Source organism: Chelonia mydas, chromosome 23 (genome assembly GCF_015237465.2).
Source record: "Chelonia mydas isolate rCheMyd1 chromosome 23, rCheMyd1.pri.v2, whole genome shotgun sequence".
Taxonomy (NCBI): domain Eukaryota; kingdom Metazoa; phylum Chordata; order Testudines; family Cheloniidae; genus Chelonia; species Chelonia mydas.
In genome coordinates this window covers 4,427,933-4,445,210 of record NC_051263.2, presented here as the reverse complement: position 1 = coordinate 4,445,210, position 17,278 = coordinate 4,427,933, and the positions used below count along the sequence as shown (strand labels likewise).

The 17,278-nt window shown below is 53.2% G+C and overlaps 2 protein-coding genes across 3 annotated transcripts; one reads left to right on the top strand and one right to left on the bottom strand.

Moving 5' to 3' along the window:
* Positions 1-27: 27 nt before the first annotated feature.
* POLR2I (RNA polymerase II subunit I) lies at positions 28-7,212 on the top strand. Of its 2 annotated transcripts, none has more exons than XM_037884492.2 (6): positions 28-209; positions 762-816; positions 2,577-2,650; positions 3,708-3,782; positions 4,605-4,656; positions 6,991-7,212. In XM_037884492.2, the coding sequence occupies exons 1-6, from the start codon at positions 151-153 to the stop codon at positions 7,051-7,053; spliced, it is 378 nt and encodes a 125-aa protein (XP_037740420.1). In that variant the 5' UTR covers positions 28-150; the 3' UTR covers positions 7,054-7,212. The 2 variants fall into 2 exon arrangements, with proteins under 2 accessions (XP_037740420.1, XP_037740419.1); XM_037884491.2 differs by having other exon boundaries at positions 69-209; positions 2,541-2,650.
* A 121-nt stretch (positions 7,213-7,333) lies between these two features.
* OVOL3 (ovo like zinc finger 3) lies at positions 7,334-10,894 on the bottom strand. Its single transcript, XM_037884636.2, has 3 exons — positions 10,783-10,894; positions 9,473-9,656; positions 7,334-8,888 (listed from the first exon to the last, which is right to left on the bottom strand). The coding sequence occupies exons 2-3, from the start codon at positions 9,585-9,587 to the stop codon at positions 8,599-8,601; spliced, it is 405 nt and encodes a 134-aa protein (XP_037740564.1). The 5' UTR covers positions 9,588-9,656; positions 10,783-10,894; the 3' UTR covers positions 7,334-8,598.
* Between the last annotated feature and the right edge of the window lie 6,384 nt (positions 10,895-17,278).

Below are 17,278 nucleotides of genomic sequence, written 5' to 3'. Positions count from 1 at the left end.
GGCACGTGGAGGGAGGAGCCCTGGGCTCGCGCCGCCGCCTTCCAGCCTCTTTTGCCCCCGCTGGCGGCCCGTAGCGCGCGCGCGCAAGCGCAAAGGCGGCCCGGCCGCGGCGGGAGAGGATTCTGGGCCTGCGCAGGTGGCGCGGTTGCTATGGAGGCGGACGGGACGTACGAGCCGGGCTTCGTGGGGATCCGCTTCTGCCAGGAGTGGTGAGCGCTGGCGGGGGGGGCCTGCACCTCCCCCCCCCTCCGGTCCCGCCCCCCTCCCCCAGCGGGCCCCCCCCTTCGGGCTCCCCTGGGCCCAGCCCCCCTCCCCCAACCTTCCCCTGGGTCTTGCTCCCTCCGCTCTCCTTTGAACCCCTGCGTCCCCCAGGGCCCCCCCCGCTGCTCGGGTCCCCCTTTGCCCTGTGGGTCCCGCCCCTCCCCAGGATACCTCCCCCCCCCCGACACCCCATCGCATGAGCCCCCCCCGGCCCCCCCCCCCAGGCCCCAGCCCCCCTGCAGGCGCCTGCCCCCCCCCTTCTCCTGATCTCGCCCCACCCCTCTCCCCAGGGGCTGGGGAGCTGCAGGAGGCTCTTGGCCTTGCGGTCCGGCCAGGCACGTGGCTTGGAGCGGGAGCCCCTGGCGTGGCACCAAGGGCCCCGACGCCGCGAGAGATCCGGCCCCGGAGTCTGGTATGAAAAGCTAGGGAAGGGTGTCCCCTGCCCACGGACACGTGCCAGGGACCTTGCTCCTCATTGTTGCCCTTTGTGTCTGTAATAGCAACAACATGCTGTACCCCAAGGAAGACAAGGAAAACAGAATCCTGCTCTATGCGGTGAGTTTCAAACGGCCAAGGCCAAATTCAGCCCTGCTCTGAGCCCAGTGACTGTAGCAGAGTTGGTCCAATTTCATACTGACTCAGCTTTTAGCTGCCTCTCCCTCACAGTAAACTGAGGCGAAGGCTGGTCTTGGCTTCCCGAGGGGAAGAAACCGCTTTAAAAGATCCTAGTGTTTAACCTCATATGCACTTGGGCTGCTTTCTGCAATTCTGCTTTCTGTTGAGGTTTTTGTTGTCAGCTGGAGCTTGCTATGGGTATGCTTGTCCTTATCCTGCCCCCGCCCCGCCCCTTCCAGGGCTGAGCTCACCGTCCCAGTCCTTTCCTTCTGAGAAAGCAGGATGGGATTTCCTAACGTGCCTAAAACAATGATCCTCCAAGGTGTTTCAGAGCGGTAGCCGTGTTAGTCTGTATCAGCAAAAACAATGAGGAGTCCTTGTGGCACCTTAGAGACTAACAAATTTATTTGGGCATAAACTTTTGTGGGCCAAAACCCATCAGTAACTCCCATTGATTAAGTGCCTACATACCTTTGAGGTCTGAGCTTGAAGTGATTTAGGAGTGCAAATCCCATTGAATTTCAGTAGGATGTATGCTCCTAAATCACTTAAGCTCCTGACACTCCCTCCAACCCCAACAGAGGGAAGAGGTGATTCTTGTACTTGGCGTGCCTGTTGCATTGATTTTTATAAGGGTTAACTGGGGCTCATTAAACGACTAGTCTCTGCTGTGTGTTAGGAAATGGTATGTATTTGGGGAGATGTTTTTTCTGATTCCTACTGGCTTTTCCTCATCATTTTACTTCCCCTCCCTTCAGCCTTTTTCCTCCTGGCTATGGAGGGCTGAAGATCGCTTCCCCCTCTGATATGGGTATTCAGATCCCATAGCAATGGATGTGTTAGGAATAGCTAGATAGGTGGTGAACCTCATGCTGTCAACAGTGAATCGCTAGGTTGAGATGTTGCGCTCTTTCTTCTTCGCTGCCCATTTCTGTCTGTGCAGGAATACGGAGTCAAGCTCTAATATTCCCTTCTCCACACACACGTGTGCTTTACCTCTGTGCTTCCTGTTTTGCCACAATTTCAGAGTTATATTCAAAACGGTTTAAGTAGAGATTTCCTGCCAGGAAAAGCAGTGAGAAATAAAGACACCAAGGATATATCTTTACTGTTACCCTGGGCTCTTCCCCAGGTTTTAGCCCCAACCTGCCCTTACCATCTACACAGAAAAACCTCTGACCCAGGTCTGGAAATGCGTTAAGTCCGGGGTAGCTGGAATGGCTGGAGAGGGGATGTTAGAGCCGGGCTCTTCACTTGGGTTGGAACCTGTCTACTTTGCAAAATCACTGTCCTGCTGATAGTCCTCCAATGCCCTTCCCACAATTCCCCTGCAAAGGACAGACTGGTTCTCCTGCAATTAACATAAATGACTGGGAAAGAATCAGAGAGCGTCTCAGCATGAAGACCCATGGGACCTGCCCCAGACACACGCAGGCGAGTGCAGAAACAGCAAGGACACAGTAACATGGGTAGGACGTAGGGTTGCTTGCACCTGGTCTAGGTCAAGTTTGGTGCTCAGATCTGGGAACCAATCACCTAGGCTAACTGTGCTGTGAAGACCTACCCCTAGATTTGTCATGCAAGATGCATCTGATTGGTTATATTAGCGAGACTGAACAGAGCTTACTAAGGTAGCAACTTCTGATTAGATATCCCCATTCTAGGGTACATTTTATGTCTCTCTCCGTTTCCTTCCCAAGTGTCGAAACTGCGATTACCAACAGGAAGCCGACAACAGCTGCATCTACGTCAATAAGATCACCCATGAAGTGGAGTGAGTATGAGAGGGCTCAGACCTGGTGCTGAACAAAGTCTGTGGCGATTCCGAGCTGTTGATTATCCCCTCCCCCCATTTACCGAGCTGTTGATTAAACACACCTCTCATGGAGAGCGTGTGGTGTAGGGGTCAGAGCCAACAGCTGGAGCAGTAACTGGAGCTACTAGGCCTATCCCAGTTGTAAGCGTAACTGTGGCACCGTGAATAAAAGTTTATCAAACGTTATAATAGTTTATAACAAATGTTAATGAGAAAAGATGTAAAAGGAAGACAGACGGAATTGGTTTAAACACCTTATTAATACAGTGTAAAAATTGTGTTATGATTATGCCTGGTAAAGAAAAGAAGCATAGGAGTGAAAATTAATGGACTAAAATTGGTGTAGGGTTGGGAGTCAGGAATTCCCAGCTTTAGGCTTGGCTTTGGGAGTGAGCGTGGTCTAGTTGTCAGAAACAGGGGACTGGGAGCCGGGACTCCTGTGTTCTCTTTGTGGTTCTGGGTATGAGTGTGCTCTAGTGGTCAGCGCAGGGGGAGGTGCGTCAGGACTCCTCAATTCTGTCTCTAGCTCTGCCACGCCGTGTGATGTTAGGCTAGTCACTTCACCTCTTAATGCCTGGTTTTCTCCCCCTGCTGAATGGGGCAGCCCCATCGATCGGAGGGGTCACCATGAAGCATTTGGAATTGGAGCTGGATTGTAGAGGGGGAATATGGGTCCAGTTGCCTTGAAGGGAACAGGCAGCTCTTTCACCTAGTAGAAAAAGTCATACTAGAACCCAGTGTCTGGAAGCTTAAGCTAGACAAATTCAGACTAGAAATAAGATGCATATTTTTAAGGGAGGGTAATTAACCATTGGAACAACTGGCCTAAGGACAGGACGGATTTTCCATCACTTGAAATATTTAAGTCAAGACTGGATGTCTTTCCCACACATCTGTCAGTCTTAACACAGGAACTGTTGGGTGGAGTCATATGATTATCACGGTCCCTGTCTGCCCTGAAGGCAGCTCATTACTTATAGATTCTTAGCTCCTCACAGGTCTGTTTTCATTGCAGTGAATTGACACAAATCATTGCGGACGTTTCCCAGGACCCAACTTTGCCCCGGACAGAGGATCACCCATGTCAGAAGTGAGTGTTAACCCTTTGGAGCCTGCTGCCAGCCATTCTTTTAGGTCTGGAAATTGCAGTGGCCTGAGGGTTACATTAACTGGTTAGCTCTGACATGCAAGATTTCCAAGAGTGGGAAGATAAACCAACAGAGTCACTTATCTGGAAAGCTCTAGCTACAGTCCTGCCGGTTCTCACAAGCTAAGCAGGATTTCCTCGTGGGGAGACCTTCAAGGAAAACCCTGGCGGCAGCAGGCTCTAGTGTTCAGTATGGAGGGCTGGCCCCTCCAAGGCAGCTCCATATATCTAGAGGTGCCGTTTCTCAGATGAAATGTTAAACAGAGAGCCTCCCTACCTGTGATCATTAAAGATCCCAGGGAATCAGGCAGTTGTGTGTGTCCAGGCTTGGGTATTTGCATTCTGCCTGCTTAAATTCCCTGCACCGTTTTAATAGCAGGGGGATTGTGTCCATTTCCTGGACGCCCCCTTCACCCATTCTCCTCTGGCTCCTGCCCCGTCCAGTTTCCCTAAAACCCCTGCCCGCCCCTGCACTTCTGCGTTGCAATTCATAGCCCTGCAGCCTGAGCCCTCTTGGGTCTTTTACTGCAGTGTTGACATACCCTGGGACAAGAACTGCACCCAGCACAATGGGGCCTGATCTTGACTGGGCTTTCAGCACAATTGTAATAAACATGGTTAACAATAACATCATGTGTTTAACCAAAAGACTCCCAATGATCCTGCTGGTTCCTTCCCAGCAAAACACTGATGCCAACCCAAATCCGTTCTCTCTGAGCTTACATCCCTACTCTGATTCCATGCTGACCTGTCCCTTCATTCCAGGTGCGGGCACAAAGAAGCAGTATTCTTCCAGTCTCACAGCGCAAGGGCTGAGGTGAGGGGATCTGCTCCTAGGTTTGGAATAACGTAGCGTTAGTAGTTAGGGTCTTATTTTCATGTTCCTGCCGGTCTTGGGCCCATGTGGAGCGGTTTCAATGTTGTAACAGGATCCACTGGCTGGAAGTTGAAGCTAGATGGACTAGGCTGCATCCCATCAAGGAATGGATTAGCCCCAGTGTGATGCACCTCACCACAAGCTGCCCTTAACATTAGGCAGCTGGGTCTGTGCCTGCCGGGGCTTATCTGTCCACCACCACCAGCCTCTGGCAACACCAGCTTCTGGCAACACCAGCTTCCCCTCTAGGCCTACGCAGGCCCCACTGTCTCTTTGCAGGTTAACAATCAGACACTGCAATCCTCAAGCATCCTGCTGTGGTGTCCAATCCCTGATCCACTGGACACTCACAGAACTCCCAGCTCCTCCAACCAGTATATCACAGCATATCAGTTACACCACCGAACGCAGCTTCGTTCAACCCACAGCGCTTAATTTGTTTGTAGAGAAAGCAAGAATAAGTTTATTTAACAAAGAACAGCATCAAAGGATAGAAATCAGAATTACTGGAAATGAAGGGTTACATAGAAAATAAAACCATAACACGCATCCTAGAGCCTCAACTTAACTAAGACGACGACGTCATGCCATAAGAGCAAAAGCTCCCTCAAAATCCTTCCAGCGTACTACAGCCAGGCTTTGCTGGGATCTTCTGTTCATGAAACAAGCACGCTTTCCTCCTCGGTGGAGTTTGTCGTTACAGTTATAGTCCAAAACTCCATTGTCCGCACTTGCAAACAGGACAACCCTGTTGCATGGGTTTTCCTGCCCAGCGTCTCCCCTGGAGACTCTGCGATCACTTGCTTAGCATTTTGCTTAGACTGTAAATGGATGCCGTTGTGACCCATACAGTACTCACTTTACATGTAGACAGACAGCTAGATAAACATCTCTTGCCTGAAAAACCCATTTCTCACCTTTGCTGGTGACAAGCGACAGACCGTAAGAACAGAATGTTCAGTATAGATACCCAGCTCCTTACATGTTATTGGTATGAACATTTTGCAATGATTATGGACACCAGTGAGACACAAGCTTTTAGTAGAGACTTTGTGACACTCTTTGGTGAACTACTAAGATACCAGACCCAGGGGATTCCTGTAAACCTCGTGCATTTTAATACAACTAAATGTATCCATCTGGGAACAAAGAATGCAGGTCATCCTTAGAGGATGGGTGACTCTATCCTGGGAAGCAGTGATGCTGAAATAAATTTTGGGAGTGGGGGTGGATAATCAGCTGAACATTAACTTCCAGAGTGATGCTGGGATCTATGTGATCCTGGGATGCATAAACAGGAATCTCAAGTAGATGCCGAGAGGTTGTTTTCCCTCTTGTGTTTGGCACTGGTGCGACCGCTGCTGGGATCCTGGGTCCAGTTCTGGCCTCCACCATTCAAGAAGGATGTTGATGATAAATTGGAGAGGGGTCAGAGAAAAGCCGCAAGAATGATCAAAGGCTTAGAAAACCTGGCTTATAGTGATAGACTGAAGGAGCTCAATCTATTTAGCATAACAAAGAGAAGGTGAAGAGGTGACTTGAGGAGTCTCTCAGTACCGACATGGTGAACAAATATTTAACAACGGGCTCTTCAGTCTAGCAGAGAAAGGTCTAACAGAGTCATACTCAGACAGACGCTGGAGAGCCATAAGTGGCTCTTTAATATGTCTCTTGTGGCTCTTTGCAGCATGTGATATTAAAACACTGATTGAATTAACAACCAAGCAGGATGCTTTTACTACGTTATTAGCCAATTGTAGTTGATAAAATAATATTTGGTGTCATTTTGCTGTGAGAATTATATAGAACTAAATATTTCCTGTCCTACTGTTTCCATATGAATCTATAGTACTATAGTAAATGAAACAATGAATTCCCACGACTGTGGCTCTTTTGTGTAATGTTGCTTGATAATTTGGCTCCTGAACCAATGAGGTCTGACTGCCCCTGGGCTAACATGCTCTAAGGGCTGGAGGTTGAAGCTAGAGAAATTCAGACCGGGAATAAGGTGTACATTGAATAGCCCGAGTAATTAATTGTTGGAACATGGGTCCTGGTGGATTCTCCATCACGGACAATGTTTAAATCAAGATGGGGATGTGTTTCTAAGAGACCTGGGGCTGTTCTCTTGCTCGGGCTAGGATAGAGGTCAGACTAGGTGGTCACAACTGGCTGTCCTAGCCTTGGAATCTGAGTCCCTGCACCCTTCACTAGTTAGCATCAAGATGTCCCTGGGTCACACTCACTCAGTTGTTGCATTCTCCTGTTATCTAGGATGCCATGAGGCTGTATTACGTGTGCACCGCTCCGCACTGCGGCCACCGCTGGACTGAATAAAGGGGCAGCTGTTTGAGACCTGACATCACCTCTGGCCCCCAGTTGTCAGAAACATTTGGGCTCAGTTCCCTTCTTGGAATAACTTCTGCTCCTAGTTCTGCCCTGGCGTCATCTAACCGCTGTATTTTTGTTAATAAAAAGGTTTTATTTTTCAAGTCACACAAGCACGTACTTCTGTGAAATCGGGTCTGTTGAAGCCTAAGAGTGTGTCTTCGCTACTGTATTATCTAGAGGGACCTGCGTCTCGGGAGAGAGGGCACAGCCCCTTGGGCAGGATCAGTCACCGTGCTCTACATTATCATTAGAGCTTCCATGGAATTAGCGTGGTAAGTTTGTCCTGGCTTGATCCAAACCAGGATAATTACATTCCACCTCTGTGAATTCTCTGCATTTCCTGTTGCATATGGGAATGTCCAACCCCAGCTCCACCCAGCCACCCTGAGGTCCTGCCCCCTACCAGCACATCCTGTGGTAGGTAGAACTGCAGGGAGCTGCTCAAGGGCAGCCAGGCTGGAAGTGGGATGAATCCAGCAATTAAAGGAAACCAGTTCTTGGGGTGGCCTGCTCCAGATTTGTGTCTGTGGCATTTATTCCAAGCAGTGGCAAGGCCTGGCTCTAACTTAGACCTGAGAATTATACCAAACATGTTTCAAAGTAGCAGCCATGTTAGTCTATATTCGCAAAAAGAACAGGAGGACTTGTGGCACCTTAGAGACTAACCAATTTTATTTGAGCATAAGCTTTCGTGAGCTACAGGTCACTTCATCAGATGCATCCGAGCTGTAGCTCACGAAAGCTTATGCTCAAATAAATTGGTTAGTCTCTAAGGTGCCCCAAGTCCTCCTTTTCTTTATACCAAACATGGGCACTAATGCAATTCAGGCTGGGAAGAGGAGGCAGATACAGGGCACAAGACAAGTTTGGTGGGCATTTTGGCAGTGGCACTCCGCATCGCAAAGCTACAAACCTCCCTCCCTCCTGTTCTCTGCCTGTGGCACACAACAGGGTAGGCTCCCGTTAGCCTAATCCGGGTCCCTGGGGGGCTGTGATATGCAGAGGTCGGCTGAGCTGATCGGGGCAGTCCCTTCTGACCTTAAATTTGAGGCTAACCCTCTAAGGGCACAACCAGGGACAGAAGCTGAAGACTTAGCTGATTAAATGGTATAAAACAGTAGCACTTAAATGCTCTGGGAAGTGTCTCTTCACTACTGTATTATCGACAGGGAGGCGAATCAGCCACTGTATGTGATGGAGGGCTGTGACAGCCTCCCACACGGGCTGTTTTTCTAAGAGGTCTGCTCTCCGTCAAGCAGGAACCAATTCCAGGCAGCCCTAGTGCCTGTGTTATACAGAGGCCTGACTCAGTGATTACAGGGATCCCATCAGCCCAGTGGATTCTTGTCCCTGAGGAAGGGCTTGGCTGGTAGGGAACAATGCTTACTAGCCCTGTCGGGTGGCTAGCTATCCCCTTGACCGGATTGCTGGGGGATCCCTGCATGCACTGGTGCTGGGGGTCCCACTGCACGAGAGGCTCTGGGCCCAGCCTCAGGCGTAATGGCCGCTGGGGTAGAGGAGGAAGTGGAGGGAGGCGGCGGGCTGCCTGCCGAGGTACTTGCGCAGCAGGGAGGTGCCGGGGTGGAGCCGCCGCACGTGGCCATCGTACTCGTCGCCCGCCGCGCAGGTGAAGCCGCACTCCTCGCAGACGAAGAGCTTGGCACGCCGCTCGCGGTAGGCGTATTTCTGCTGCACCCCGTGGATCTTGCGGAGGTGGGACTCCAGGGAGCAGCGCTGGGTGAAGGCCTTGGCACAGACGTGGCAGCGGTACGGGCGGATGCCTGCAGCGAGTGCGGCAGGGTTAGGGGACAGAGAGAACCCAAGACCTAACCTCTCTCCCGTCCACACAAACCTTCTCCCCCAAATCGGGTGGGGGAGGGGAGTCAACGCAGGTTAGTGGGCAGAGAGGCAGGATGACCCGGGGCAGGGCACCAACCGAGCACTTGGGAGACCTGGGTTCAAGTCCCTAATTTGCCTGTGGGACCGTGGCCAAATCCCATCCACACACAAAGAACTCTCAGATCTGGCTTTGCCGGTACTTTAAACCCAGGCTAGCTGGGGGGTTGGATTGGGGCCCAGGTTCTGCTCTAACCTGCCCACTTTGTGCAGTGTGGATGCAGGCTACTTACCTGGGGTGCCGATGGTCCTCCAATGCTTTCCCACGATTGCCCTGGGGCTGCCTTTTCCTGCCATTCCACCTAGCTCCCCTCTCCTGCCCCGGAGAGTCCACAAGGGAGAGGGAGAAGGAGCCTAATTATAAGGGACCTGGCCCCTGTGGGGGGAGGCCTCAGGGCAGAAGGGAGGGACTGAGCAGCAGAGCCTCCCACTTAAACAACCTGCTTCCCACGTGCAGCCCCAGCCTCACCGGTGTGGGTCCGCGTGTGTCTCTTCAGATCGAAAGTGTCGTTGAAGCCCTTGCCGCAGTATCGGCAGACGTGCTTCTTGACCGAGCTGTGGCACTTCAGGTGGCGGGTCAGCATGCGCTGCAGTGGGAAGGCCTTGCTGCACCCAGGGCAGGGGAAGTCGCCCGGCCCCTGGGACCCTTTCCCCTGCAAAAGGGAGTGCGGGAGGGAGGTGGGAAAGGGAGCAGGTGGGGAGCACTGCCCCTGCGCCGGCCCCTGACAGCAGGGCTGAGCGGTGTCGCTTGCTGGCTTGAAAATCTGGGAGCCCTGCTTTCCCTTCCCCACCCTGCCGGGGGCTCTGGGTGCCCCCACATTCCTCCTCCCATGCCAGGGGCTCGGTGTGCCCAATCCCTTTTTCCCACCTGGTCTCAGGGGGAAGAAAACATCCCATGTTTCCACAAGCAGGGTCGTGGCAGCCGTTGGGATCTTCCCCGCACGGCTGATCACGATCTAGCCCTGGTCACTCCCAAGGGGCAGTGTGATCACAACCCTGCAGGAAGGGGTGAGGGGTGTTGCCTACCCTATGCAGGCACATAGCCACGCTGGCTCCTGTTCTACTCCCAGACAGCCCCAGGGGCTTCAAAGGAGCTGTACGGGCTGGAGCAAAACCTCCTCCCGCCGGCACGGGAGAAAGATTTTCTATCCTGGGTACTCACTAGGTTTCCCCTCTGGGCAAGGTGCAGCGGTTAGAGCAAGCAACAGGGAATTGGGGGCGGCGGGGGGGGGTCTATTGCTGGCTCCTCCAGTGACTCACTCTGGAGCTTGGTCCTCAGCCATGACCATACAGCCCAGGAGCCCGATTCTCAGCCACCTGCCCGAACTGCTAAACCCACTCCCCAGAGCTGAGAACAGAACCCAGGCGTCCTGACTCCCAGCCCTGCCCCAACCCCAACCACTAGTCTCCCCTCCCCTCTCAGAGCTAGGAATAGAACCCAGGATCCTCGCTCCCTGCCCTCCCCCAATCCCTTACACCCCACAGCTGGAGACAGAACCCAGGAGTCCTGACTCCCAGCCCGCCCCACTCTAACCCACTAGACCCACCCACCCACCAGAGCCAGGAATAGAGCCCAGGAGTCCAGATTCCTATTTGTCTGCTCAAACTGCTAAACCCATTCCCCAGAGCTAAGCATGGGCCCCAGGAATCCAGACTCTTCGTCCCCCACACCCACTCTGGTCACTGGATGGCACACTTCACACCCAGCCAGGAATAGAACCCAGGAGTCCTGGCTTCCAGTCCCCCTCCCTGCTCTTATCAAATAGACACACACTTTACCTTTGCTCTAGGGTATTTCACGGCAGTATCAGGGGGCAGCAGGTTTGGATGGGGCCTAGGGGAGCTTCTCTGACTTGGTGCATCCCAGCCGCTCTTCCTGTCCTCTGGGAACGCCCCTGAGGCTGCGGGGCCGATGCTCATGCTGCTCCCTGGAAGGTCAAAACACACATGACCTTAGACTTGCCCTTGCTTCCTGCCATGAGCGCTGAGTGGAAATCAGGCACAGCCTCACAGAGAGAGAGAGGCAGTGTGCGTGTGGGGAAATCACCCAGCAGGAAGATTCCTGCTGGGTACCATCCTTGGTTCACAGCCCTCAGCAGCCCCATGAAAAGCACCCGGCAAAAGGGGCAGGTTAGACTGCCCTGCGCCCATACATCAAGCCAGCCAGCCAGTCAGGCCACCGCGGTACCCCAGTCGGGACACCATGGCCATTACGTGGGAGGGAGTTGGACAGCCCAGGCTAGAACGCATCTTCCCTCTTGGTCACTGGTTCCAGTCCCACTCAGGGCTCTCTATTCCCTGTGCAGGCTGGGTGGGGGGCCTTATGGGAGGCATGGCCAGGTCACAAAATCCACCACCGTTGTCCCTGCCTCATTCACAGCCTGATCACAGAGGCTGTGGATCCACCAGGCCATGGAGACGGAGTGCCCTTCTGCCCCAGAGCGGGTGCAGCTCCCTGGGCTGGGCACTCAGTGGGTAAGCAGAGAACGTCAGGGCGGTGAATCTGGTCGCTTTCACCAGCGTTAAGAGTGGCCCATGCCCTAAAGTAAGTGGAATCCCCCATCCCCCCACCAAGGGTAATGAACTAGGCACCTACCTGGGACGTAGGCGTCGCCCCGCAGCTGGTCCGAGAGCTCTCCCCAGTCCTGGGACCCCAGCGTGGTTGCCCGGTGCCTTTTCACCAGGAAAGCCTTCGGCATGGCAGATGCAATTCCAGGCTCAGCCAGGAAAGGTCTCAGAAGTCCCGGTGGACCGTTCCAGTGCTTCCCCACCTCAACGTTCCTTGTTCGACACCCCGTTGCCAGGAGTAATAGGGGCACCGGGGAGCAAGCAGAAATGGGAATGCCTTTGGTACAGGCAGGCGGCAACACGGGGTCTTGTGATCAAGAAGCAGCCAATCCCAAAGAGCACCAAGCATCTTCAGACAACCCTGGATGCTTCATGCTCCCCCCAAGGAGGGCCTGTCTCCATTTTACAGATAGAAAAAGTGAGGCACGGAGAGGGGAACTGACCCAGTTGAGCTCACAGGACCCAAGAGTCCAGGTTCCCAGTCACCCGCTAACCACTAGACCCCACTCCCCTCCCAGAGCTGGTGATAGAACCCAGACGTCCTGGCTCCTAACCCCCCACTCTAACCACTAGAGCAGTCTGAGCTTCTAAGCCATTGCTCTAACATCCAGACATGCTGCTTCCCCGCTGCGAGGTGAGTCACTACTTCTTACCCTCCTTTGACACGTGGGGAAACTGAGGCACACCCAGTCAGTGCGGGTAGTCTCAGGTCACATCACAGGAGGATTAGAAGTCCAAGTTCCCAGAACTATGCTCAGTGCACTAGCCTGCACTGCCTGTCAAGCAAATATATATGGATAGCAGCACCCTCCCAGATCAATCTCCTCTTGCAAAGCCACCACTTACGCGCCAGATCAGCAGGACAGGGAAAGCGTGTGTGTGTGTGTGTGTGTGTGTGTGTGTTTGTTTATATAGACACTGATCGCAATGAGGATTTGAATGGCCCGAGCGGGCCAGGAATACGAAGCCTCGTTCTTTGCATGCACTGTGCTCTTAGTTGTCAACAAAATAAAGCCCTCCATCCTCTTCATGCAAATCTACAGCTCTGGCCCCGGGCAGAATCGCTGACGGTTACCTGCCCTTTGTCAGCAGGCTTGGATGGAAAGCGGGCTCACGCCGCATGGGTGATCAGGATCCGGCCTTGTTAACTGCACATCTAAGGGACCCACCTGGCTCCCGCTCCTGTAGCATTTGAGCGCCTCGCCATATTCAATGAAGTCACCCTCACAGCCCACTTGTGAGGCTGGTGCAGAACTGAGGGCAGGTGCAGAACTGAGGCGAGGCCCAGCTTCTCTGAGGTTCTTGAAATCAATGGGAGTTAGGCACCCAAATACCTGAGGATCTGGGCCCAGGTCACACAGGGAACCTGTGGCAGGGCAGGGGCTTGGACCCAGGTCTTTCACAGCCTCGGCTAGTGCCCCGAAGCACTAGGCCACCATTCCTCGAATGAACACCCCTTGTCTGGTTTGTTTCCTTCCAACCCAAATCAAGTCGGTGGCAGGCGCCAGACATACTTGGAGAAAACCGATTCCTGCTCAGATCATTTTGGACGACCCTGGGGACTGGGAATGGGACACTGAGCCTTCTGAACGCCCTGCCAGACACATACATCACCCACTCCAACCCAGACCGGGCGCCCTTGGAACCGAGACGGGGGTTCCCAGCCATGCCCTCGGACCTTCACTGCGCTGGAGCAGCAGGCACTTAGCGAGTTACTGCAGGGCAAGCTGGCGTGCGATAGCTCCACATCCTGGCTTGCCACACACTAAGGCTACATCTACACCGGCAGAGTTACAGCACCAGCAGATACAGCGCCGCTCCGAGAGCGCTGAAGGGAAACTGCTCTTGAGCGTTCACACTGTCAGCTGCCTGCGCGATAGCGTGGTCACACTTGCAGCGGTATTCGGAGTGGTGCACTCTGGGCAGCTGTCCCCCACAGCCCCTCTTCCTTTTCTGCTGCTAAGAGTTGTGGGAAGGCAGAAGGGGTCGTGGGGCATTCTAGGTCCTGTCCCAATGCCCCACGATGCATTGCTTCGCATCCCAGCAATCCCTGTGCTTCCGTCCGCATTTGGCACCATCTTTCAACAGTTTCTGTACTGCACGCTCCGCCTCTTCAGGTCTGCAGGAATGGATCCCGCACTGTTGACAAAATATGCTAGTCGCTCTGACTAACACGTCACGAGTGGCAGTGGAGTTATTCCGTAAACTACAAAGGCAAGAGGAGTGCGACACTCATCTCGCCACGCGTAGTAGCTACGACCCGAGATTGCTTGTGGCATTCACAGAGGTGCTGACCACAGTGGAATGCCGCTTTTGGGCTCGGGAAACAAGCACTGAGTGATGGGATCACGTCATCATGCACGTCTGGGAGGATGAACAGTGGCTGCGGAAAGCCATATTCATGGGACTGTGTGATGAGCTCGCCCCAGCCCTGCGGCACAAGGACATGAGAGCTGCCCTGCCATTGGAGAAGCGTGTGGTGATTGCACTGTGGAAGCTGGCTACTCCAGACAGCTACTGATCGGTCGCTAACCAGTTCAGAGTGGGAAAGTCGACTGTTGGACTTGTGTTGACGGAAGTGTGCAGGGCCATTCATCGCATCCTGCTCAGAAAGACCTTGACTCTGGGCAACATGCGTGACATTGTGGATGGCTTTGCACAAATGGGCTTCCCTAACTACGGAGGGGAGGTAGATGGCATGCATATTCCAATTCTGGCACCAGACCACCTACCCCCAGAGTACATTAATTGCAAGGGTTATTTCTCGATGGTTTTCCAGGTGCTTGTGGATCACTGTGGGCATTTCATGGACATTAACGTAGACTGGTCTGGAAAGGTGCATGACGCACACATCTTTCGGAACACTGGCCTGTTCAGGAAGCTGCAAGCAGAGACTTTCTTCCCGGACCAGAAGATCACTGTAGGGGAAGTCGAAATGCCCACTGTGATCCTGGGAGACCCTGCCTACCCCCTAATGCTGTGCCTTATGAAGCCATACAAGGGGCAACTTGACAGCAGCAAGGAGTGGGTCAACAACAGGCTGAGCAAGAGCAGAATAACTGTTGAGTGTGCTTTTGGCCGCTTAAAGGCTCGCTGGCGCTGTCTATATGGGAAGCTGGACCTGGATGATGACAATATTCCTATGGTTATAGCCACGTGCTGTATGCTCCATAATATTTGTGAAGGGAAGGGTGAAAGCTTCACACAGTGCCTGGAGGCTGAACTTGAACAGCCAGAGACCAGGGCTATTAGAGGGGCGCAGCGCAGGGCCATAAGGATCAGGGATGCCTTGAGGCAGCAATTTGAAGCTGAAAGCCACTAATGTTTGTTGCTATGCTCGGGAGTGCAGTGCTTGTAATGCTAGGAAGTGATTGTGATTGGTGCAGATGATGCACTATGAAGGTGTAAGAAAGTTGCCAGTGGCTTTGCAGGGCTCGGTTTGCTTTCAATTAATGGAATAAAGATTGCTTTCAAACCAAAACAATTCTTTATTAAAAAACAACCACCAGAAGAGAGAGACAAACAAAAAAAAAAAAATACATCAGCACTGAGGGGGATAGGGGAAGGGAGAGTCCCAGGAGGAGGTGGGGTCCTGGGACGGTTAAAGATTTGTGTATGTCCAGGTATCATACCCAACCTTCTCCTTTGGAGTACAGTGCAGCCAGTACTGTACTTCAGTAGGGCTAAACTGCCGAGGGATGGGTGTTGAGTGCAGTGGGTACTGCAGGAGCCCGCAGGGATGGACTGTGATGGGGCAGGAGTGGAATGCAGTGGGTACAGACTGGAGCCAGGAGGTTGATAAGCGTGTGTTGGCGGTGTCTGAGGGGTGCATGGGAAAGAGTTTTGCGACAGCGGCTGCAGGGGAGGGCGGGCACGGAGCTGCTCGGTTTGCAGTGCTAGTAGCACCTGGAGCGTGTCCGCTTGGCGCTCCGTAATGTTTAAGAGCCGCTCCGTGGCTTCGTTCTGGCAAACCGCCTTCTCCTTTCGGTCCCTCTTCTCGCTGTCCCACCACTCCTTCAGTTCTTGTTTTTCGGCTGTGAAGCGCATCATGACCTCACGCAGAAAGTCCTCTTTAGTTCTTCGTGGCCACTTCCTAATTCTGCGCAGCCATTCAGCCGGTGAGAACAAAGAGGGAGGCTGGGCTCCCAAGGTGATGATATCTGTGAAGCCAAAATGCAACATTTTACAGAAGCAGTATTGTTTGCAACCACTGATTTAAAACACAGCCACTGTTCACATACCTGTCACTAACTGGCTGACCCTGGGCAAGCACACACAAGCCACGAAAGACCCCCTAAATGGTGAGTAACCACAGGGGCAGGGGACATCAATCAGTGTTCCAGGACCATACTGTACACGGGGCTCTTGGGGAGAGCCAGCACTATAGTGGGGGCCTTATAATCATTCCTGTCCCCAAATTTTCCACAGGCTGTGATCATTATGGACGATATCTCGCAGCTGAGGATGAGCAGGGAATCAAGGGAGGGTCTTCTCCAAGACCCTGGCTTCCGCCCTGACCCTTATGCGGTGAAGTGAGGGAGTCAATCAACACCCTGTTCCGCTGCTCAGACAAAGCATGTTGTGGTGCACGCATCATACAGACACAAGACTGCTTTCTGCAACCCTCCTGCCCCCAACAACTCGCTTCAGTGATTCCCAAAATCAAAGCCACTTACCGGGGCCTCCTCTCCTGTTTGCACTTCACCAAGATCCAACAGCTGTGACTGGCTAGCCTCCTTAGGGGTAGAGGAGAGCTCCAGGTTGCATGCATCTCTGAGTCATCCTCTGCCTCTGGGTCCCCCTCCACATCCTCATCCAAAGATTTCCTCCTCCTGGCTCGGCCCACTCTCGACTGACACATGAGCCACCAAAGTATCCACAGTGGCCTTCGCAGTGGAGGTGGGGTTGCTGCCAAGTATCACATCCAACTCTTTGTAAAACCGGCAGCTCGTGGGCGCAGCACCATAGCAGTGGTTTGCCTCCTGCACCTTGTGGTAGGCGTTCTGCAGCTCCTTCATTTTGACCGTGCACTGCAATGTGTCCCGGTCATGGCCCCTTTCTGTCATGCATCGTGAAATCTGTCCGAAGGTATCATAATTCCTACGGCTGGAGCACAGCTGGGACTGGACAGCCTCCTCTCCCCAAATGCTGATGAGGTCCAGCAGCTCGGCATTGCTCCAAGTGGGGGATCGCCTGGTGCATGGAGCAGGCATGGTCACATGGAAAGATGCACTGAGACCACTGCACACATCAGAGCAAACAGGAAGGGGACTTTCAAAATTCCCAAGGAATTTAAGGGGTGGGGATGACAGCTGGTCACCTGAGGGCAGGGCAGTAGAGTTCAAACCGATGACCAGAGAGGCGAGAGCAGGCATTGTGGGACACCTCCCGGAGGCCAATCGCAGTGCTGTAGTCGACCAGAGTGTCTACACTGGCACTGCGGTGCTGTACCCCCGGCGCAGAAAGCTTGACGCCTCTCGTTGGGGTGGTTTTTTTACAGCCCTGCAACTGCGCAGTTTCTGCGCACTAAGTGGCTTGGCCGTGTGTGCACCTCGGGAGTTACTACGCAGAAACTTGCCAGTGTAGACAAGCCCTTTGTTTAAAGCGCAAGCTCTCTGAGGCAGGGTCTGCCTCTTTTCAGAAACAGCAGTCAGATCAGCACTGGGTCCAAACCCAAGCAGTTAGGTTGGATAGAGGAATTCATGGA

Coding starts and splice junctions, on each gene's coding strand:
- POLR2I (XM_037884491.2), top strand. CDS start 151: ATGGAGGCGGACGGGACGTACGAGCCGGGCTTCGTGGGGATCCGCTTC. Junction 817..2,540: donor ACAGAATCCTGCTCTATGCG/GTGAGTTTCAAA, acceptor TCCCCATTCTAG/GGTACATTTTATGTCTCTCT. Junction 2,651..3,707: donor AAGATCACCCATGAAGTGGA/GTGAGTATGAGA, acceptor TTTTCATTGCAG/TGAATTGACACAAATCATTG.
- OVOL3 (XM_037884636.2), bottom strand. CDS start 9,587: ATGCTGACCCGCCACCTGAAGTGCCACAGCTCGGTCAAGAAGCACGTC. Junction 8,889..9,472: donor ACACACGCGGACCCACACCG/GTGAGGCTGGGG, acceptor CACTCGCTGCAG/GCATCCGCCCGTACCGCTGC.